The following is a 21,790-nucleotide window of genomic DNA, read 5'->3' on the forward strand; positions in this document are numbered from 1 at the left end:
CATTAGAGTTTGAGCTACTGCTTTGTCTCCAGCTTTACAGTGCCCAAGCCAACAGAAAAACAAGGCAGAGGTCGGCGGGGTCGGGCTGCAGGAACCCCGGTACATGCCTTGGGGGGTCGGGAATACTGCTGCAGCTCCCAGGACAGCCCTAGCAGAGATCTGCAGCATGGGTGCAGCCGCAGGGAACAGTGCCGGGTTCTGCAGCAGCTGGCCAACAGCCTGCCTGGCCTGGAGAGGGAGAGGGGCACCGCAGAGCCTGTCCCACACCAGGCTGTGAGCCTGGCCAGGCACAGGCAGAGACGGCTCTGCCCGGCATCGGAGCACTGAGCCAGCCCACTGCAGCTCTACGTGCTGGAGCCCAGGGGCACAACCTGCAGACAAGCTGCTCAGGGGCTGCTGCGGTTCGGCTGTGCCAGCAGCGCAGGGCCAGCTCCCGGCATGTCTGGGCAGCTCTTGCCGATGTGTGCAGCCCCGTCCTGCTCGCCCCCCCCCCCCCCCCCCCCCGGGCACTGCACCACAGGGGTCCCCCAGCCAGCTGGCTGGGATGGGGCACTTTCCTCCGGCACTGCCGGTCCCACTGGAGCCCCTTCCCATCCCCTCAGGACACACAGCTCCGGATGTGCTCAGGGGTTCAAGCCAGTTCAGCCACACTCATCTGCCATGCTGCTCAGACATGGGGCACACCACGGGGCCCGTCCTGCCGGAAAAGTCGAAGAAGAACGGGAACAGCCAGTGGTAACCATCACCTTTTGCCCCTGCTTCCCCAAGGGCACTCACTTCCCACCAGCCACTGGGAAGTGGGGCCTGGCAGCACCAGGACAAGGGACCGGGCCCAGGGGTGGCTCTGACAGAGTTGGCAGCAACAGGAGCTGAGGCACTGTCCCGTTGTGCCAGAACCAGACGGCACACTGCATGCCCCAGGAATGTTTTGGTGATGGGAGGTAAACAGGGTCGTGGCTAAGTGTAGAGATGCACTTGAGAAGAAATTCTAGCAATGCTAAGTATAGTTTAAATGCCATTAAAGCAGAGGAGGGAAAAGGATACGAGTGTATTAATAGTCTCAACATTTAAATCTTTGGTCCAGCGACAGCTCCTAGGATGCTGGCTCGCAGGAGGGCTGCCAGAGCCCAAGGGCATTGTGCTACCAGGACACAGCGCCAGGCTGCACATGCCTGCGGTGAAATTAAGAGCCCAGAGCAAGTGCAAGATGACTTCTGGGAAAAAAAAAAAAAGAAAGAAAAAAAAAAAAGAGCAATAAAAGTAAGAGGCAGCTCCTGCTCTCTGTTACTTCTTAGGATTTGGTCAGGCCTGAAAAGGCATGGAAAGCCCTGGACTTTCTTGCCAGGACTGAAATCTAAAATGGAAAACGCAGGGCTTCAACAATAAAATAGGAACGTTTTTGAAGTCTAAAAAAGGGAAGAACAAGGGCCCTGCACCAGCAAGGCAGCAGGTGCACACAGGCCAGCGCCGATGGAGCAGCAGGCACAGGCAGCCAAGGAACCAAGGGGGGAATTGGGCAGGGAACAGCTCGCTGGGACACGGCAGCTGAGACAGCTCTCTCCCGGGCCACTGTAGTGCCATGCACAGCACACCAGCACCATCAGGAGCAGACGGGCAGCATCCTGCATGCTGCTCCACTGCCGGACACAATCCCTGCAGCAAACAGAGAAGGGGTCAGCTGTGCACCTGGCCAAGGCAGCCACAGAGCAGGGGCTGTGACAGGCAGCATCACACAGACGCAGACCCAAAAGGACACCAGTTTTTATTTACAACACTCCTCAAGTGACAGACAACAGGAAAAACAAAAAAAAGGGAACAGTATAGCTCAACGACAAAACAAAGGAAAGGTAATGGCAGCCACAACTCCCCCTGCACCCCTCCCAAAGCCCACTGCACTGGGCAGAGCTCCCAGCAGCCCCCCTCCTGCCAGCTCAGAGCACAGGCAGGCAGGGGGCTACTCCCACCGCTCCCCCACGGTTTTCTGGGGACACAGAGCAGCCCCACAGCCTGCACGGTTGCTCTGCTCAGATGGGTGAGGATGGCACAGTCGTTCTCCCTTGCTCAGAGGCCATGATGCAGAAACCACCCAAGCCTTGCCAGAAGTGAGGGTCCCAAAAAAGCCCCCTGCCCCAATATAAGTTCCACGGACTATGGCAGCCCCCCGTACAGCGATGTTTCTGCCAGCTGTGGAGGCCAGATCTCTTCCAAGGGTGTACAACTGGAAAATGGTGTTAGTATAAACCAGCACAGTGCTGCTCAGCCAAGGATGCCAATGAGCTTCTTTCCACACAGTCAGCAACTGCTACCCCCCACTGCTGCTACCTCCCGTGGAGCTGCCCAAGCACTGAGGCTGGGGGGTGGCTGAATGCAGCCCAGCACCCTCCCCACCACCTCACAGGGCTGCAGCCAATGCTGACACCCTGTCTCTCTCCATGTGCAGGGTGAAAGGAGCAGCTCCACTTCCAGCACCACAGGGACCTGGCCCAATCTAAGCACAAAGAAAATCCAGCCTCGGATACAGACTGAAGAGCTCTGGCAGCATTAGTGAATCCTAAGCACTAGCAGCCCAGGTACAAATTAAGCTCTCCCACAAGGGAGCAAGGAACAGCCAGAGTGTGACCTGCGTGAAGGGTGTTGAACCAGAGCTGCCTGCCTGTCCCAAGGCAAAGGGCAGAACCAACTCTCCTTCCTTCTCCCCTTGGCCCACCCTTGTGCTGCTTGTGGATCCTTGGTGCACAGAAGGGAGTGGAGAACTAGCGCTGCCTCTACTGACAACACAAGCCACCGCTCTGCTCTGCCCTGCTGCACACCAGAGCCCAGGGAGCCCACATACTCAGCGCACCAGGGGCAGAGATGGAAAGAGAATGGGAGATCTGTGAGACCAGTGTGAAGTGGGGAAGGACAGCTTGAGGCCAGACGAAGGTATGAGTGGGGGACTGGAATCCTTTGCAACAGGCTCTGGGCATCCTCAGCAAGCCCCTGAGCATCTTTGATTTCAGGTAGCTTCAGAGCCAGCCCCAAAGCTGACTGGCTCTCCCACAGGCTTTTGGGAGTACAGACCAGAGGAGGAAATCAACACAAAAATCTCAAATTAAATCTGCTTGAGGACCTTAGGAGACTGGCCGATCTGCAGGGAGGACCCGCCTTAGGACTTCTTTGCATCCTGTGTGTTCCTCCTCTTCAGATCACCCAGATCGACAGGTTTAAACGCTACAGGGAAGACAGGAGAGACTTTGGCGGCAGAGGCTGCACAGCAGCACCCTCCCGGCCCCACGGGCTCCCCGGACCGGCGACCCCTGGGGCCGGGTGCCCCCACCCCCTCACCTTTGAGGCTAGGGTTCGGCATCTTCTCCACGTACTCCTCGACGAGGCCACGCTCAGAGCCCATCTGGCTGCGCAGGTCACGCTCCACGCACTGCCAGGCTGCGGGGACACGGTGAGAGCCTGCTCGGCCCAGGTGGCGCCAGCCCCCCGGCTCCCGCCGAGCCCCGCGGCCCCTGACTCGCTCACCCTCGTAGATGAAGCGCACGTTCTCCTCGTGGGCCGGCGTGAAGATCTCGCTGCCGGCGCCGGGGGAGCGCGGGCCGCCGCTCCGCTTGCCGTTGTAGACCACGCGGGACACGGGGGAGCTGAAAGCGAAGCGCGGGGCTGAGCCAGGCCCGGGGCCACGGCTGGGCCCGGGGCCGGGCAGGGCTCACCTGGCCATGGCGGCGGGGCAGCGGCGGCGGCGGCGGCGGCTCGACTCGGCGCGGCTGCGGGGAGAAAGGAGAGGGCGGCCAGGCCGGGGCTAGGCCGCGGGCCGCCCCCCGCCCGTCACCATGGCAACGCGCGCCCCTCACCTGGGCCCGGCTCCCGCCTCCGCTCGCCCTCGGGCCGCGACGGAAGCGCCGTAGCGCGCAGGCGCGGCCCCGCCCCAGCGCCACAATGGCCCCGCCCCCGCTGTGCGCCTGGCCCCACGTCACCCGCCGCCCAGCCCCGGCCCCAGGCGCAGCCTCAGCTCCCAGGTCCCCGGCCCCGGCGCAAGGACCGACGGAGGCGGTGTCCCAGATCCTTTAATGGACAAGTACAAAGTGGTTCCCGAGGCGCTGTGCCGAGCGAGTCCCCGCCCGGCCGCCGGCCCAGGCCCAGCCCAGGCCTGGCGCTCAGGCCCGGTGCAGCCCTGCTGCCCCGGCCCGTTGAGGCCCTCGAGACCCGCTCCTCGTCGTGCCCCGCCTCAGTCCATCGTGGTGGCTTGGAAGAGCTCCAACAGGTCCTTGTACTCAGGGTCGATGAGGTCTGAAGGCTTCTCCCCAGCATCAGTAGTAGCCTCCAGGCTGGCCCCAAGGGAGATGAGATACCTGCAGGAGACAGGGAGCTGAGCCAGCAGGGCCACAGCCTGCCAGGCAGCCCCTCTCAGCTCACAGGGCCCTGCAAACCCCACTGCTGGGATGTTCAGGTCCTGTAAGACCCTGGGAGTACCCCATGCACTGCAGGTACTGGGCACCCTCCTAGGAGGTGACACCCGCAGCCTGCTCCAGCCCTGTCACTGCCGGCTGTGGTTCTCTGGGCTCTGCAGTGCTGAGGTGTTTTGTCGCAGCCCAGGCCAGGTGCTCCTTACCTGGCTATGTCAGCATAGCCGTCACTGCAGGCCATGTGCAGGGGTGTCCAGCCATTCTCATCTTTTTGGTGGATGTCAGCACCGTATTTAACCAGGAGCTTGACACAGTCCAAGTTTCCAGTAAGCACAGCTTCATGGAGGGCTGCCATGCCTAGAAAGAAAGGATTTGTTAACCCTGGAAAAGGATTTGTTAGCCCTGGACTCGGGTAGGACTCATAATGCTGAGCTTACCAGTACAGCCCAGGAAAGAAAGGTGCCAGCAAACCCTCATTATCAGGAAGATGAGTTTGGGGAATGAAACAAAGACTGAGGAAGCAAGAGGAGCTGCCACAGGTTTCTGTTCCCCTTCTACAGCATAAATACCCTACTTAAGATGGTGTAGGACCCACCTCCCCACCGGGCCAGACAGGACAGGTTAAGGGAGGAGGAGCTGCCCTCTCCTGCAGAGCTGCCAGCCAGTAACCTGCCTAGAGTCCTGGCCAGGACTTGCATCGGGACACAAGAGGAGTGTCTCCAGGGCCCTGCTCTGTCCAAGTTTTGGAACCTCCTTACAGAGCAAGTAATGAAGCAATCAGTATGGATAGGAGGAAGTGCAGGGTCATTTGAGATTCTATCTCTGTGGCCATGTGACACCAGAAGCTGAAGCCAAGCACAGGAAAGGGACAAAAGTGGGCTCTGCACCAGCCAGTATGGGTCAAGGCATTCCATAAACAGTTGCTAGTGAGTTTGGGTGCAAATATAACAACACCTTCCACACAAACAAACATGCCGCAAGTCCACAGGATCCGGACGTGCAAGAGAGAACAGTGTTTGTGGGAAGTGGACAGAGCAGGAACAAAATGCAGAGCCTTGTTTCTCCCTACTCTTCCCCCAAACCGAGGTGGAAGGCAGGAGTCCAGCTGTCCCATTCAGAGCTCCATGGATCAGCCTGTGCTCACTGCTGCTTTTCTAGGTCCCATCACACTTCAGGTACATTGTTGCCTTGAAATGACCCAGGGGGCAAGCTCCCTCCCTTCCTGCAGCATATGCTGACCACACTGTTGAGGGGAAGATGTTGGCATACTGGCACAGGGCTCTCTTGGACCCTGCTTGGCAATACTGGGGACACTACTCCTCCCTAGGGAGGAAAACAACTGGATTCCAACGCATCAACCTGCTGAAGGTGGCCCACATCCTAGCTTTGGCTGCACAGCTCACTCATCTCCCTCATGGCCCGTCTGAGCTGTGCCACCACACAGATTCCAGCTATGCCAACACTGGCAGCACTCACCAGAAGGGTAGATGGTATCCAGTGTCACCTTCCTGGCACGTATGAATCTGCCCACCTGCTCCAGGTCCCCCTGCCTGATGTGGTCCTGAAAGACGATGTCATTGGGGAAGTGCACAGTGCGTGAGGCTCTCAGTCTCTGGGCGTACCGACTGTACCGGGGCATTGAGACTGTGTAATAGTCCTTCATGCTGATCACAGCCTTCAGACGCTGCAGAGGAAGAGCAGAGGCATGGGGGCTGTAGGAGCAGCTGGAGTTGCTCAGTGCTTGCCCCTGCCACTTGCTGGCCTCAAAGCGTTGCTTTCTCCTCTTCTGCCTGTCAGGTCCCTCCTTGCTACAGAGATGTGATGGCACCCACACCACTGCACTCCCTCTGCGCCTGTGTCTGTGTCCACAGTGGGTGGGAGTCCCTCTCGGTGGCAGGGAAGCAGTGGCCGCCGGGCTCTCCCTACACTCCCATGCCACATGCAGAAGGTGGCACTGGGTGCACGCCGTTCACCCACAGACCGTTGGCCCAGGACTGATCGTTCTCCAGGGGCGTTGCATTATATAGGCTCCTGTGGGCTATTTTGAGGACATGCAGCTCATGCTATTTGCCATGATACTTCGTAATTGAGCTGCCCAAGCCTGCAGCCTCCCACTTTTGGGCAGGAGCTGGTGTCTCATCTTACCATCCACCTGTTGATATTCCCGTCCAAGGGGTCAGATCTACTCTTGCTTTTGCATGGATAGCCCTTCAAAGGAGCCCAAGGGCCTGAAAGCAGAACTTCCCAGCAGTGAGCCCTCTCACACACACAGGCACCAGGGAAAAGACACAAGCACAATCACCCAGCAAGAGGAACCAGCCACTTATGTACCAACCAGCCAGCACAATGCAGACATGTCAGAGCTGTGGTGCCAAATACGTTCAGCGCTAAGTCACTTTCCTGTAGTTGCATCATTCAACCCGAGAGGAGCAGAATGAGCTGTGGTGTCCAGCACAACTGCGAGACAGCATACAGCTAAGCATGGAGAACACCACCAGCATGTCAGATATCATCTGTGCCCTTGCGAGGACAGAGGTGCTGCTGGTGCTCCTGATACCAGTGCAGAACCAGGAGCCTACAATACCTGTCATCCTACTTCAAACGTGGAACCAGCTGCTATGTAAGGGCCGGCTTCTGCAGAACAGCCTCAGAATAGCTGCAGAATAGCACCACCACCAGACAATTCCTGCATTTGTTACTCTCCAGCTGTAGCCATCATAAGGCCTCAAATGGATCATCTACCACAGAGAAATCTTTCAGATCCATCAAGGATGCAAGCAACAACTGCACCTCCATGATTTTTCCCATCAAAATTTGGTCATTTCAGATATGTGATCATATCATGCTCTGTTTTGTGCTGGCAGGGATTGTCCAGGCAAGTGTCAGGAAAAATCCCTGTCCTGCATTAGGAGTCACAGAGATTTAATTCTGCCCCTACTATAGCAGACCCTTGTCCTGAACCCCTTCCAGTTCACTCAGTCAGCCACACACCTGAGAACTGCCTGCACTTGTTTATCTTCTGGCAAACGTATTGATCTTTTTGCTGAACATCTCTGCTCAGGGTTACATCAGACAGAATACCACATGACAGGAGGCTGAGCTATCTGCTGCAAAGACAGAATGCTTTTAGCCTGCTTTCTTGGAACAGCAATTAACTGTGTACACAAGATGACTGATAGAGTCCTGCTCTGCCAGGAGGAGCCTTAGTGTATGAGAGAAGTCCCCCTCCTCTGAGCTGAGCAAGGCAGGTCTTAGACCATACACAGAGAACCACTGCAGAGCTCAGCCTTGTTTACACTTCAACTGGCTACACAAAATGAATCTCTGAGCTGAGTCCTAGCCACTACCTTCCAGGGGAACTCCTTACCAGCAATGCTCTCTTCCTCCCCATCCCAAAATGCAAGGTAGCTCCCACTAATGAGCCCTGACACCAGCCACTAGCGCTGCCTGCTCTGTTTGGGCACAGCAATGCCGGCACACTAAGGACAAGTCCCCTGACTGCCTTCAGACATGTGAGGTCACAGCCTTGGAGGGAGGCATCTTCAAAGACCCTTCTCCACATAACTGCAGGTAACAGACACAAACACAACACAACTGCACTACTGCCTGTGATTAGCAGGCACTGTTTCCCGATCCCATGGTCAGCAATTGCCTGTTCAGCCCCAGCACTGCTGCACAGGTTTGTGTGCACTGGGCCAGGGCTCTGCTCTCAAAGCAACCACAGGAGGAGGCTGGAGCTGCAGACATGTCATGCAGCACTCCTGTGCTACAAACCCAGTGCACCCATGTTCAGTGACAGACACCTATAGCCTCCAGCGTTGCCCTCTAGCTTCACCAGACCACCCCATGTGACATTTATAGCATATTTTCTTACAGAAATATTTTCAGCAGTAAGTGACTGGCTTGGAAATAGCAGTGTAGCTCACTGGATCATGTGAGCCTGACTAGCAGAGCTACAGGCTACCCCAGGTTTCCCTGTAGGCAAATTCCTTGGTTAACTGCTCAAGAGCAATGAGGTCCTCTTGCCCCAAGCCAGCTGGCAAGGGGAGCTACTTATTCCCAGAGCTCAAGCATCTGTCCCCTCACTGCTAATAGAGCTGCTGGTTGTCTGCCTGCACAAGCCAATTTAATCTGGTCAGGACATGGTCATCTTCACATTTTTCCTTTACAGGTTATGCAACACAAAATTTACTCAGGTTAAGGTACCAGAAGCCACCTGCTAAACTCAAAGCATTCAGAAAATATGTTTTCTCTCAAGAAAAGTGGTATTTAATAAAAGTTTGGTGTGTGTTTGTCAGCTTTGTCGTTCTGGCAGACTGCCTTGAGAATCACCTTAGAACTCTGGCCTTCTTTTAGGTCAAGTTCAAATTTATCAGTGTAGAACGAATATAAGTTAAACAAACATAATAGTATTAAAATCTCAATTTTATTTGGCCAACAAATTCAGTTCCAATATTATTGTAGCAGAATGCTAAGAACCAGCCTGATGCAGCTCAGGCCTTTGAGGCACTCCCCTGTTCAAGTTCCTCACCAAAACCCAGTAATTGCAAATGTCCTGTTTGATCTGTTCTATCAGGCCCTCCCACACCACCTGCCTGGCCAACCCACTCAAAATAATGTATGGAAAGTGACTGCAAAACAGTCTTGCATTTGATCAAAGGGATGGCAACACAGCTAGGTCTTGGTTTAAACTGGTGAGCCAGTGATCACCTCCACCCTCAGAGCCTGCCACAGCCAGTGCACACAGTACTCCACCCTTCCAGGTGTTTGAAATAGTCATTTCCAAGTGTCTTAAAGCAGAGGGGAAAGGAAACATCTGGCCAGCATGAAAGAAGCACCTTCATATACAGCCTCCACCAGGGTGATGCCTAGGCTTACTGCCTCTTCCCCTGCATATACTGAAGGCTGATTCCAGGGAAGAACAGCAGAGTCCATTAAGGACCCTGCCAGGTGCAGAAATCAACTATGGGCTTTAGTTTTCAAAGAAAAAAGGGGTGGGGAGCTTTCTTGGAAGATCTTAGTGGCAAGGCTCCAGAATGTTGGGCTGTTGAACTCATGCTACCGCTTCACAATCTGCTTCTACCCAGAACAGAATACTTCAAACAAAAGCTGTGTACAAAAAAAGTACATCACAATAAAAAAAAAGCCCAGCTGGCTGGGCTGGCTACCTAGTGACAGATCCCTTCTCAAAAGGGAAAAGAAAAGAAAAGATCAAGTCAAAGTGTACAGCCACATGAGGGTAAAGTGTTACTTTAAAAGCCAATCCCTGGATTTCCAGTCATTCACCTTCTGCTTTAAATCTTAATGGGTTTCTGACTCACTGGGCTGCATAACAGCAGCCAATTTAGTGTCTGATTTTTTTGGGTGATGTACAGCCTTCTCTTTACAACTCATCCTTCTGGATTTTCTGATCATCGTCATCACCTTCCTCTAGGTCGGTTTCTTCATCTGTCTCCAGGTCCTCCAGATCCTGTATAGGTTAGAGACAGCTACTGGTTTCTGGCACATTAGGCAGGTCCAAAACCAAGCACAGAGCAGTACCACTAATCTGTTTGCTATTCTCTGCTGCCACATTAACAAAACATCCAGAGACTTCTACCAAGAGCTCTTAAGGACATTAAGGATTAGGAACCCCTGGAAGCTGGTACCTGCACCTGCAACACCCTCCACCCCCAGCAGGTGAGGAGCTTCCAACTAGATATAGTGCATATGTAATGTTCCTCACACTGCTTAAGCCCCAGGTGCTGGCCTGTGCAAGTTCAGAGGTTGTAACATTAACAGTTTCCATGCATTTGCATTTAAGCCTCCCAAGAACATTGATTTCACACCTAGCTGAAGTGTTCTCACTAAGAGGAGTTCATTACAGGCCAATAGCCAGCCAGGTGCAACTGAATGGGTCACACTTTGTGGTGTGGGCACTTTTGTTTACCAACAATATCCTTCCCTGCCACATAACCCAGGATCTTAGGACTGAGGGTTCAAGCACAGCATCAGATCTGACTCACACACCATATTCTGAAGGCCCAGAGTACTGCATTCATATTACTCACATCATCTGCTGCTGCCCCATCCTGACCACCACTCTCCAAGAATTTCTTGAAGCCTTCTAGTGTCCTCTCCCCATTATAATCAATTACCTACACAGGAAAAAAAGTATGAAGATAATTGTTATGGGCACCTACAGAACCACAACCCTGGAGAGGAGAATTCTTTCTAAGCAAGAGTTAACATGCCAAGCAAAACGGAATTTGAAAATTCACCTTCACCCATATGAGACGAAGGAAAACAGCTCATCCACTAGACTTCAGACATCACTGCGAGGGAAGAATAGCCTGCAGATGAGCACACTGTCCTCTGCTATGCTCCCTCTTTTCCCCATTCCCACTTCCCACCCCCACCAAACCCTTTCCTACAGCCCAGCCCCCAAAAAGGGTCTCAGATGTCCTGTAGATTCTATGTGTTCCATCCCTATCAAGTGGGGAGCCCTCCCAAAGACCTTGTCTGAAACAGAACTCCAGCAGGCAGCTTAAGCATTTCCAGTGCTCCCTTGTTATGCAGTTTGTATAAAGGCCAGCTGCCTTCTTACATTTCTGCCAGAGCCTGCAGGGAAGAACTTGAGTGTGGGGAAGCTGTGGATTTTCACTGCCTCTACTTCATTGGCTGTAGAATCCATCTTGGCAATGACAATGTTCTCATGGTCCCTGTAGGTCTCTCCCAGCTTGTCCCAGATAGGAGCCAGCTGCTTACAGTGACCACACCAGGGGGCATCTGTTAATTACAAAAAACACAGCTAGCACCAACAACCTAACAAGTTGCTATCGCTCCCCCTCAGCCCCCACACCAGACAGTTCACACATCTTTTCAACTGAGGCACTACCTTTGCAGTTAGGTTCTGTAAGATGCTTCCTCCCTAATTTTGGTCATGCAGTATTTTGGCACTCCTTTCACACCAGTTACTTAGAATAAGCTGTTGAAAGATACTTACAGAACTCTACAAAGACATTCTTATTCTCATCAAAAGCAACTTCTTCAAAGTTCTTCCCAACTAGAACTTTGACAGGCTGCTTGTCCCAGTCTTCAGGGAGATCTTGACTCATCAGGTGGGGCTGGAGTAACAAGTAAAAATCAGAGAGATTGCTACACAGCTGCTTGGAACATGCATGCAATCACATATCCTGGAAAATCAAAGTTTAACTACCCCCCTCAGTGCCTCAGTCATAGGTTATGAGCAATCAGATGAATCAGTCACTTCCTCTTCTGCTTAAAGTTTCCTTCCAACCCTGACCAAGTAGAAATAACAGGTGCTGTTGTGCAGAGAGAACTGCAATGGAGCTCTGTAGGAAGGAAACTATCACTGACAGTATCCTTCCCACGGGACTGAGTTTAGCTAAATGGTCACTACTGGAGTAAGTTGCACACAGCTACCTCCAGCAGATTAGGGCTGAAAGCTCTTTAAACTGTGCCACACATTCACACTTTTCACAGATTGTTGGCAGGAAGAGCAACTGGATAAACAGCACAGTTACCATAAGCAGCAGGAAGAGCAGGCTCTGACTGCTCAAGGTGCCAGTACACAGCTGTATTTCCCACAGGCTTCGTGCCCCAGTAGTTTTGCATTTTATTTCTCAGCACAAAGCCAGCTAGATATTCCGTAAATTAGTTTAGAGGTTTTTCTCCAGTTAATTCACACAGCTCCCCACAGGGAGGATTTCTTTTTTTAACACTTATTTAGCTAGGTTTACCACCAGCAGCATTTATCTTCATTACCTTGATCTTGCCCTCCAGAAACTTATTACAGAACTCTTTGATCTTGTCTGCTGTGAGGTCATCTGATTCAGGTTTGTATTTTGTCATTTCTTCCTCCAGTGTGATCAGACGTACAGCTGGACATTCTTCTTTCTTGAGGCCAAAAAACTCCAAAATCCTCTGGTTGTCACTGTGGTCACTGTCTATGAAGATGAACAGGATCTTTGGAAGAAAAAGTCAAAGGCAGTATGGTGAAGAAGAGTACCTCTTGGCTATCAATACTTTACACACAGACTTGCACAAGTAGTAGCTGAACTAGCCCCTGTTCCTCTCTCCAAGCCCACCATGAGGGCACCCTGTCAGAGCACACATGCTGGAGCCACAGCAGTTCAAGCAGCATGCACACAGACCTGGCACTGATGTTAAGGCAGAATCAGATTTATATACACACAAAGGAAAGTCAGGAGTTAACTGCCATTCCTTCAACAGCTGTGCAAGCCAGTGTGTAAGCCAGTAAGTGATTCAGTCGCCTATTATCAAGAGACACAGGTAGAGAGAGAGCTAGCTTCAAGTCCTCCTCCTGAGCTGTTAAGTGGATGTAGATACAGTGCTACACTTCTCTGCAGGAGGTGGTCACTCAATTCATCATCCCAGAAATCCTTCTCACCTTTCCTTTGAAGTTTCCAGCTGCACTCTTGAAGTTGTCCAGTTTCTCTTGATAGTCAGACACACTTTTTGGTAGGAACAGCAGAATATGAGTCTTGATCTCTCCTCCGAAGATTTTAGGAGCAGTCTGAGGAGCAGAAAATAAAACTTTATTTTTGGAAAAGAGGTAAATTGGTGCCAAGACCAGCTTGGCTCTGCTATTCTGACTAGACCACAGGAGCCTCCAATACTACAGGACTGCTTTGAACAGCAAGCTTATGCCTCTTTTTCCTTGTGTTCTTCACACTTCTCCATACCCCTAAACTAGTGTCAGCTCCAAGATAGAACATGACCGTACAATCTACACTTTAAGCTTTCTTATATCCATACAGCAGCTGCAGGAAGAGGCCTTATCAAGTACCTAAAGACCTACCTGTTCAGTGAACTCTATGACCAGAGGCAAGGCATTAGACTTTATGAAGTTCAGTAAATTATCTTTTGTGAGCTCCCCTTCAAAGTTGTTACGGCCTTCATCAAACTGCAAAAACAGATATTCTTGCATTAGAACACTCCCATACCCCATACAAATATCTCCCAAGAAATAAGATGCATTTGCACCAGCATCACTCCCCCAGTGGATCTCAGTTGCACTTGTTCAGAGCAGACTTCCACCTCTCAACAAGGTCACAAGTTCACATAAAATCTGGATCAAGGCGTTTGTCTTCCTGGCAAGCAAAGCCTTAAATCACCCCCTAGCAGCACAAGGTGAGCGGCAACAGGAGAATCAGCTTAGATCCTGCAATTGTTCTGCACAATCATGAAGCCATTTGTGAAACAGGTCACCAAGGACTTTTAAGAGCTGCCTTACAGCTCTGTAGGAGGCATAAGGCAGACCAGCAAGAAGCTACCAGAGCACCTGCAGCTTTCTGCTCTGCAGGAATTAGCAGTGTTGAGGCAGATGCACACACTTTAACCAGCACTATGAAAGAAGCCTGACAAAGCCCACTATATCCACTGCAAGTAAACAATAATTTACTCAGCAGTGCAGGGTTGTTTCAGTCTCTATTGTTAGAGACAGCAGCACATGTTTAATGCACACATCACACTAGATGTGCCAGATCCCTTTTTATATTAGGGCATCACCTGTATCCCTGACCAGGATTCTTGGAACCCTCTCTGGCAGCCTCAAAAAGGAACAGCTGTAGAGGACCATCAAGGTTAAAGACAGGATGTGCAGGATAACAGCAGTCCCATGGCATGGCAACACTCAAGTTACTGGCAGAAGCAAGTGTGCACTCAGATAACCTTCTGTTACAGGAAGCATACCAGTCTCAGCAGAAAAGCTGAGCAAAACACTTAATACTGGAAATTAAAAGTGTATTGAACATTGCCTTAGCACCTTCAGAACAGTTTTGAGGGTCTTTGCAAGCCTGAAGAACTCACATAAAGAGCAAGATGAGAACTCCTAGCTAACAAACCCTGTCCATTTAGACCCAACTAACTGCAGGAAGCTGAGCCAAACTCCAAACACATAATTGTTGGTAAAATTATCTGGTACTCATGCCCTGGTATTCAGTTACCATTGGTCCTCATTTCCACCTGGGTTTGGAGTGGACATATCTGAAAGTCCACAGCACTACAATGACATTGCATCAAAACAGAGACAACCTTCACAAGCTGAAAGGCATCTCACCTTCCTTATTCCATGTAAAGGAGAGCTCTTCTGCAGCACCCCAGCAGCTCATGAGCTGCCTTTCAGACCAAGGTTCCTCTCACTCCTAACACACCTGACAGAAGCTGCCAGGTACAGAATTGCTTTTCATTCCAGATGTACCCAAGTTGATTATGGAAAATATCTTGAAAACTCCTTTACTGCTAAAGACTGGTCCTGCCACGGCCCTGGTTCTTCCGAAGTGGAGGAAACGTTAACAGAGCTCACAGGACTTAAGGGTTAAAGATAGTTTCAGATCAAATCAATACAAGTCCATTCTACAGACAGCTAATCATGAGAAAGTGTAGAAGTAACCCAGGGTAATGACTTGTCAGTGCTGGAAGCCCTAGCTGAAACCTAGCCATTTCAAAGCACCCTCATACACGGACCTGCTCGCAGCCCAATGGTACTCCCCACAGCCCCAAAGAGATGGTCAGTTTTAGAGGAGCATTTCTATTTGGACTTCGCTGTTTGCCAAACAACATGAACAAAAGCTGTGAAACCCCCCCCCCGCAAACAGCAATTTCAGCCTAGTAGTAGCCATGAATAGAGTATACAGAAAGACTACATAAAGCTACACAGGTGGCAAGAACAAGATACAGGTAGTAAGACAGCCAAGAACAAAATACTGCTCACTTTACCCACCCCAACTTTTCTAGTTGCAAAACCCTAGCATTTTGAACTCATCAGCCAGATAATTTACTTGCACCTTCAGCCATACTGATCTGAGGGACCTCCGACTTAAAATTTAAGTCTACAAGCTTCTAGCATCATAAAAATAACTACAATTTCAGAGCTGTACTGGGATAAAAATATGCTATTTTAGCTGAACAATGGAAGACTGAAGTAAGAATTCATTCAACTTTTCAGCCTGTCTTGGGTTACATTGGTCAGACCAATGACTGATTATAGATTTATTAAGTATGAACCCAAAGCAGATTTCTGTCCTGCCTCACTGCAGCAGTGTGCAGCACCACCAAGTCTAAGGAACCTCCGCTTGCCTTCTCAAACCTAGAATTTCATCCCTTGGATGAAATGACTTTGATTTTAATAGTAAAAGACACCAGTAAGTTTATTTCTGATTTTGTAGATGGCCAGCATTCCCCTGCACACAATCCAACTGCCTCAGCCGAGTCAGCTGGAACAGCAAATCCTCTTAGTAACTTTGCTGGAATCACTGCACCACAGAACCCACAGCACTAAGACTGAAGAACTCTTGGATGCAGCCAGCAGCTGACTGCAGCAGAGGTCAACTCAACACTGGGTATGTTTAAAAGCAACTTTGCTAAGACAATCAAACACAGAGCATCATGGCAAGCCATCAAGAACTTGGCTACTGTTCTGTTTAAGACCTTTAAAGTCTGGGGAGGGGCACAGGAAGCCTCACAAGTTACAGCCATGAATATTTTAAAGATTGTGCTGAGCATTACTGCACTGCAGCTAGATATTAGAAATGGGGAAGTGAGTGAGGCAACAGTTTGCACCCAGTGTCTTTGGGAGGGCAGCACTGGGCCAGGAGACTGATGAGCCTGCCCTCTGCCGACTGTGGGCCCTGGGGATCCAACACTTCAAAGGGCCTGGAGGCTCCCTCCCCTTCTCCCACCAGGCTCTGAGGCTTGGAAACAATCAGACTGACAGCACAGGATCTCTTGCTGCTTCATCCAGGGCTGCCCTCATTTCACTCTGAGTAATTGAGAGAAAAGGTAAGAAGAGGCAGAAGACTCAAGCATGGTGCTCATGCTTTGCACCAACCTTCTTGAAGAGAACCACGCCATCCTTGCTAAGTTGGTACTTGGTGAAGACATCGACACTGGAGGAAATCCCAAAAGGAATGTCATCCACAGCTTCTGCTGCCAACAAGAACTCTTTTGCAGCCTCTGACATCAAATCCTGAAGAATTAAGAAAGGTGTCTCATGTGGGACACGTCACACTGAAACAAACATCCCAGGGCTTACCAGCCAAAGAACTGGAAGATCAAGTAAGGCAGGACAGCAAGTGTTTCATAACTCATGGAGAGCCTTCCCCAGCTGTCAGGTCCCCATGGGGCAGAAAGCAGGGAAGTCCCTAGACATGTACAAGAGCGTCTCAAACAGAAACATGAACCCTACCTTAAAGAAACCAATCACAACCACTTCACTGGAATCCACTAATGTCTCCGCTGCAGCAGCATCTGTCAGGGTAGTTGCAGCCGGGCCTGTGCGCTTCTTCAGCCAGCTGACAATATCATCTGCTTCTCTGCCAGCTACACCAGAAAGATAAGAACACTGATTCACTTTCACCCTAACTAAGTTTAAGAACACAAAACCCCTAAGCTTTGGGATAGACTGTTCAGCAGCTGGTTGAGAGGTCAGAAATACAGATATCACTTATGCAACTCTCTTACTTTCACTCCTAGTGTAATTAAGCTAATCCCCAATTGTTAAGTCAAGGTACAAGGGGCTCCCAGGAATCCATTCTTCTCTTGCTCCTAGCCCAGGCACATTCTTAAACTTTGACCAGCAATACAGCACTTCTCAAAGATGCTAATATTTCCCCTGCAAATATATCACCTTTTCCTTTCAAAATCAGTTTTCTGGATGTTATTCTCAGCATCCAGCACAACATGGCTTGGTTTAACTGAGTTCTGCTTGTCTTTGTCTTCCTCGCACCTCTATCTCACATCTTGATTTTTCCCTTTTACTCAACTGCCGAAGCATTTTTTCCATTCTGGGTGCTACACAGCTCAAGTGAAGTCAAGCTAAGCAAAAAACGATGCTTGGATTGCTTTGCTTTTCTACACAAAACCAATTCCATCTGCTTTATCTCATTATTAGGAATTTCCCCAGCTTTAGGTGAGAAAGCCTGTTAAAGGCAGAATTGATCCTCACCACCCCAAGTGCAACACCCACCCAGAGCCTGCCTGCTGTAGTGCCACTCCCTGGGTTGCTGTCACAGTGGACCTTGTCCAGCCACAGCAGCACAGGGCCAGGTGCAAGGGCCTGCCGCCACGTCGCTGCCCTCTGCACCCAGGCGCAGGGCCAGCCACCCCGCTCACCTGTGTACTCCTTGGGAGCGGCCTTGTCACCGTTCCTGAAGAACTTGATGGTGGGGTAGCCACGCACGCCGAACTGCTGCGCCAGCTCTGACTCCTCTGTGGCATCCACCTTGGCCAGCCGGATCTCCGAGCCCTCTGCCTTCAGCTTCGCCGCCGCCTTCGCGTATTCAGGGGCCAGTGCTTTGCAGTGCCCGCACCACGGGGCATCTGCGGGACGGGGCATCAGCACCGGCCGGAGTCCCCTCGCTCCCAGGCCCGACGCCCCGGCGGCCCGCCCGGGTGCGCACCGCGAGCAGGCACGGGGCAGGGCCCAGGGAAGCGCCGACCCCCCCGCCCCGGGCAGGCCCCCTCCCGGCCCAGCGCCCCGGCGGCCTTCCCGCCCAGTCCAGCCCAACCCGTGCTCGCACGGCCGCCCCCCCCACCCCGGGGAAAGCTGGTCCCTCAGCACCTCCTGCCGCCCCCGCCCCGGCCCCTCGGTCCTCCCGGAGCCGCCGCCCGCCCGCCCCGCGGCGCTCACAGAACTCGACGAGCAGGTAGCGGTGAGCTGCCAGCGCCTGCTCGAAGGAGGCGGCGCGCAGCACCAGGACGCCGTCCTCCTCCTCGGGGGCGGCGGCGCAGGCGGGCGGCGGCAGGAGCAGGCAGAGCAGCGCCAGGACGGCGCGGATTCCCGCCATGGCTGATGGCGGCGGGACGGAACAGGACGAGGCAGGCGTGCCGTCGCGGCACCACCTCCGCTTATAAACCCGCCTCCCCCGGCCGCCGCCGCGTCCCATTGGCCCAGCCGCGCCGCGCCGCCGCCGCCCACCATTGGCTCAGCCCGCAGCCCCGGCCGCCGCGCGGCTCCTATTCGCCAGAGATCGGGGTACACCCGCCCCCCACCGCCGCGGGTTGGCCGTCGGCCTCGCTCCTCTCCCGCGCGTCGCCATTGGCCTCGTTCCGCTCTGCGTCGCCCGCAATTGGTCGGCGCCACCGCCTCACGCGGCCGCCTGCCCTCGAACGTGGCACTCGGGCGGCCCCGACGGGCGGGCAGTGCGCATGAGCGCGGCCAGATGCGCGTGGTGGATTCTGACTGGGCCGCGTCCGCCGCCCTTTGACCCGGCCCGGAAGGGGAAGCGGTTCTTCCGGTGCCTGCGGAGGGAAAGTACACGGGGCACATGACGCTGCGGGACACGTCGCGGCCGCCCCGCCTCCACGGGCACCGGCCGGCGCTCAGGGCCGGGCCCGGGCCCAGCCCCACAGCCGCGCGGCGCTGCCCCGCGTATGTGCCCCGGCCCCGCGCCCCCGGCCCGGTCCCAGCCTGGCGTAAAGTACCGGGCAGCCTCACCGCGTTTTGTGCAGCTGCCCCAGAGGTGGAGAGCGGGGGGAGCTCAAGGCGGGTGTTTCGGCCCCACCGGGGGCTCGCGGCACACCCACCCTTTCAGAGAGGCCAGCCATGCGGTGGCGCGCTCGAGGCAGGGCGCGGGTATCACCTCGTCCCCCCAGGATCGAGCAGGAGCCCGTGGCAAGAGGGCTCCCATTCAGAGCATGTGGCTCTATGCAGTGTCTGCTCAGGTACCCACGAGGAGCGAGTCTCGTGACCGTGGCAGGGGGATGCCCCATGGCACAACTCTCCCTGCTTTGCTCTGGCACCTCCTGGTGCAGCGCAAGGGTCGGTGGTCAGGTCCTGGCTGCTCCCAAAGCTGGGCAGGGGAAGGGGTGCCCCTGTGCCCCCGGGCAGAAGACAGCTGGGTTTTGACTGCCTGCAGCTTTGCGCTGCAACGGTGGCGGTGGTGGTGGGGCTGCTGCAGGCACCTCCTGTATGCACAGGCTGCCTGCCGGGTAAGTGCTGGAGCAGGGCCTCACTCCCTCCGGGCTCCCTGGCCACACCCTGCTGATTTTGCCAGCTCAGTGGCTGCCTGCAAAGCACAGCTGCTGCTCTTTGCTCTCTTCACCTTCCCCTTGCGGGGGCTGGCCCTAGGCCAGTGGTGTTCAGAGTGAGGTGCACTGCCAGTTTGCCACAGGTAACCTGGTTGTCCCAAGTGCTATGAGGAGCGGTTGTCCGTTCAGGAGCTTTGGCTACGTGCAGAATCAGGCACCTTACTCAAGCCCAGAAAGTGCCCAGTGAGACTGTAGATGGCAAAGCTGCACTGAGTGAAGCAGCGTGTGTGCAGTGGCCACTGCCCAATTGCCGCTGCCCGGGGCTGCACAGGTGTGTTGGGCTGCCAGGGCGGGGAATCAGCTGCTGGCAGAACAAGATTCTGCGTTCATGCTCGGCCACCTTGAAGCCTGTGTGGTTCCAGAGGTGAGGGAGTGCTTGGGAGCCACAGCCCTGAGCGAGCTGACTTACTGCCCTGCCAGAGGGGCTCGGCAGCGACACACTCCACTGAAAGGGCCAGACCCTGTGCCAGTGCAGCTCCTGCCAGAAAACCCTTGCCTGACATGCTGGCAGAGGCAGGCTGAGCCAGCAGCCAAGGGGAAGTGGCACATCCTGCTGCCAGCAGGTTTCTGAGGCCGAAGGTGGTGAGCTGTCTTGCCACATTGCCACATCTCAGCAGGGGCAGCGGGGCCCAGCATGGTTCTGGGCCACCAGTAGATGTGCTCGGCAACTTTAGCACAGTTGGCAGTGCTCGCTGATGCCTTGCAGCTGCTGCAACTCCCCTCATTTTTGGTGCTGTTTGGGGATCCTGCCTGCCTTCTGGCACCCCACAAACAGAGCACAATTCTCTTGTTTTCTTTAAATATCCCTGTGCTGCGGTGTCTGCCAAAGGAAAGGTCATGAACAGGGCACTGCCTGCCCTCTGTGGTGGCAGCACCTCTCCTCTGGTGTCTTGCTCCCTGCTGGGCCTGTCAGCTGGGGCAGCATTTCACTTGACTTCCATACCTACCAGCTGCCAGTACAAGCAGGTCCAGGCCCACACCCGGGGCTCTGCAGCAGCACACAGCATCAATTCACAAGTTCTCCCCTTCCCCTTGGCCATGGTTCTCCCAAGCTGCCCTTCAGCACATGCAGGTGAAAGTTGCTGTGCTTGTGGAGCTGCAGTTCTGCTTCTTTGAGGCAGCTGTATCAGACCAAGCTTCTGCAGTGCAAACAGTTGCCCAACTAGAAAAGTGGTGCGGATCCCTCCTTCACAAGCTCCAATGGGAGGTTTACAGGTGCATTGCCTGGAAGGGGCTGAGGCTTTTGCTTGGAAGCCATAACGGGTGAGACTCATCCAGCCAGAGTGCAGCTGGGCATCCCTTGGGTTGCTGGTGCCAGTGTGTGCTCATGGGCCCAGCTGCCAGGCAGGAGAGCCCGGCCTGTTCCACAGCAGGACCGTGTTCTGCAGAAAACATGGGCAGCAAATGATTGCTGTAGCCCCTCAGTCCTTGGAGTTACAGCAGGTCTCAGCTGTCCTGCGTACCCCTCCCAAGGCATCCCACTATCACACAAACGATCTAACAGAAGCACTGTATGCAGTGTTTGGAAAGACTTGCCAAAGAGCTGGCAGTTGCATCAGACGGGATCTCACTCTGACAGCCACTGCCCTCAGAGCGGCTGTTGGGGGCCAGCACAAGGAGAGCCTTTGTTCACTTATCAGCACATCTGGGCTTACTCTTAACTGAAATGACAGAGGGTGACGCCTGCCCCGGGCTCCTGCTTTCGTGCTGCCCTTGTGTTCATGCCACAGGGAGGGCCATGCAGGCAGGCAACTGGGCACAGCTCACAGCAGGCCACACGCCTGCTCCTTGCCCGGGTGTGCTGGTGGCTCCTGCCCAGCTGAGGGGGCTTCATCCCAGCCCTTGCACTTTCTTGCAGTTTCTGAGTTGTGTCCTTTACTTTAGCAGCAGCACCTAGGACGTGCAGCAACTTTCCTGGGACTGAGAAGAAAGGGGGCCTGTGCTGTTGGCTCCATAGGTTCCCTCTGGTATTCAGAATTCTCCATTACTGTCATGAGTATTTTAGATCAGGAGCACCCAAGCCATCTCCTCCACAGCTTCTCTAGTGCAGTATGTTCTGTAAAAGCTTTTCTCAGCTACGTTGTTCTTACCCTTAACACAAACATGCCTGACACTGTAAACATCTGCAGGCTCTTATCGCACATTGCCTCTCCTGCATACTGTTCCCCTCCAGTCGCCTCCCTCATTCCTCTGGATGCACAGGAATTCCACTTTGCGCTTGCAGCTGAAGCAGGTGCGACACAGGCAGGCCAAGGCTCAGAGACCCACTGTCTTCGCTGCCCCACACCCTTCTGTTCCCTCGTAGTTGCATGGAATGCAACAGCGTGAACAGCGAGGGATAGGTC

At 53.6% G+C, this 21,790-nt stretch overlaps 3 protein-coding genes across 3 annotated transcripts; all 3 read right to left on the reverse strand.

The window, feature by feature from the left end:
• Positions 1–1,745: 1,745 nt before the first annotated feature.
• MCRIP1 (MAPK regulated corepressor interacting protein 1) lies at positions 1,746–3,916 on the reverse strand. The gene is made up of 5 exons (XM_055697436.1): positions 3,840–3,916; positions 3,699–3,752; positions 3,511–3,629; positions 3,325–3,423; positions 1,746–3,210 (listed from the first exon to the last, which is right to left on the reverse strand). The coding sequence occupies exons 2-5, from the start codon at positions 3,704–3,706 to the stop codon at positions 3,146–3,148; spliced, it is 291 nt and encodes a 96-aa protein (XP_055553411.1). The 5' UTR covers positions 3,707–3,752; positions 3,840–3,916; the 3' UTR covers positions 1,746–3,145.
• Positions 3,917–4,036: 120 nt separating this feature from the next.
• PPP1R27 (protein phosphatase 1 regulatory subunit 27) lies at positions 4,037–6,358 on the reverse strand. The gene is made up of 3 exons (XM_027801328.2): positions 5,868–6,358; positions 4,598–4,748; positions 4,037–4,337 (listed from the first exon to the last, which is right to left on the reverse strand). The coding sequence occupies exons 1-3, from the start codon at positions 6,052–6,054 to the stop codon at positions 4,214–4,216; spliced, it is 462 nt and encodes a 153-aa protein (XP_027657129.2). The 5' UTR covers positions 6,055–6,358; the 3' UTR covers positions 4,037–4,213.
• Positions 6,359–8,798: 2,440 nt separating this feature from the next.
• On the reverse strand, positions 8,799–18,256 carry P4HB (prolyl 4-hydroxylase subunit beta). The gene is made up of 11 exons (XM_055697425.1): positions 18,046–18,256; positions 17,529–17,735; positions 16,603–16,736; positions 16,246–16,383; positions 13,216–13,320; positions 12,805–12,930; positions 12,159–12,359; positions 11,377–11,497; positions 10,978–11,159; positions 10,442–10,528; positions 8,799–9,861 (listed from the first exon to the last, which is right to left on the reverse strand). Exons 1-11 carry the CDS (start codon positions 18,200–18,202, stop codon positions 9,775–9,777), a joined length of 1,545 nt encoding a protein of 514 aa, XP_055553400.1. The 5' UTR covers positions 18,203–18,256; the 3' UTR covers positions 8,799–9,774.
• Positions 18,257–21,790: the final 3,534 nt, after the last annotated feature.

Source organism: Falco cherrug, chromosome 1 (genome assembly GCF_023634085.1).
Source record: "Falco cherrug isolate bFalChe1 chromosome 1, bFalChe1.pri, whole genome shotgun sequence".
Taxonomy (NCBI): Eukaryota; Metazoa; Chordata; class Aves; order Falconiformes; family Falconidae; genus Falco; species Falco cherrug.

Excerpts from the sequence above, each read along its gene's own strand:
- MCRIP1 (XM_055697436.1), bottom strand. Across the intron at positions 3,424-3,510 it reads CGTGCGCTTCATCTACGAGG|CCTGGCAGTGCGTGGAGCGT; the intron begins GTGAGCGAGTCA and ends GTGTCCCCGCAG. Across the intron at positions 3,211-3,324 it reads GCCGAACCCTAGCCTCAAAG|CGTTTAAACCTGTCGATCTG; the intron begins GTGAGGGGGTGG and ends TCTTCCCTGTAG.
- PPP1R27 (XM_027801328.2), bottom strand. The coding sequence starts at position 6,054 with ATGAAGGACTATTACACAGTCTCAATGCCCCGGTACAGTCGGTACGCC. Across the intron at positions 4,749-5,867 it reads GGATACCATCTACCCTTCTG|GCATGGCAGCCCTCCATGAA; the intron begins GTGAGTGCTGCC and ends CTTTCTTTCTAG. Across the intron at positions 4,338-4,597 it reads GGCTATGCTGACATAGCCAG|GTATCTCATCTCCCTTGGGG; the intron begins GTAAGGAGCACC and ends TGTCTCCTGCAG.
- P4HB (XM_055697425.1), bottom strand. The coding sequence starts at position 18,202 with ATGGCGGGAATCCGCGCCGTCCTGGCGCTGCTCTGCCTGCTCCTGCCG. Across the intron at positions 17,736-18,045 it reads CTACCTGCTCGTCGAGTTCT|ATGCCCCGTGGTGCGGGCAC; the intron begins GTGAGCGCCGCG and ends CCCGTCCCGCAG. Across the intron at positions 12,931-13,215 it reads TCATAGAGTTCACTGAACAG|ACTGCTCCTAAAATCTTCGG; the intron begins GTAGGTCTTTAG and ends TCTGCTCCTCAG.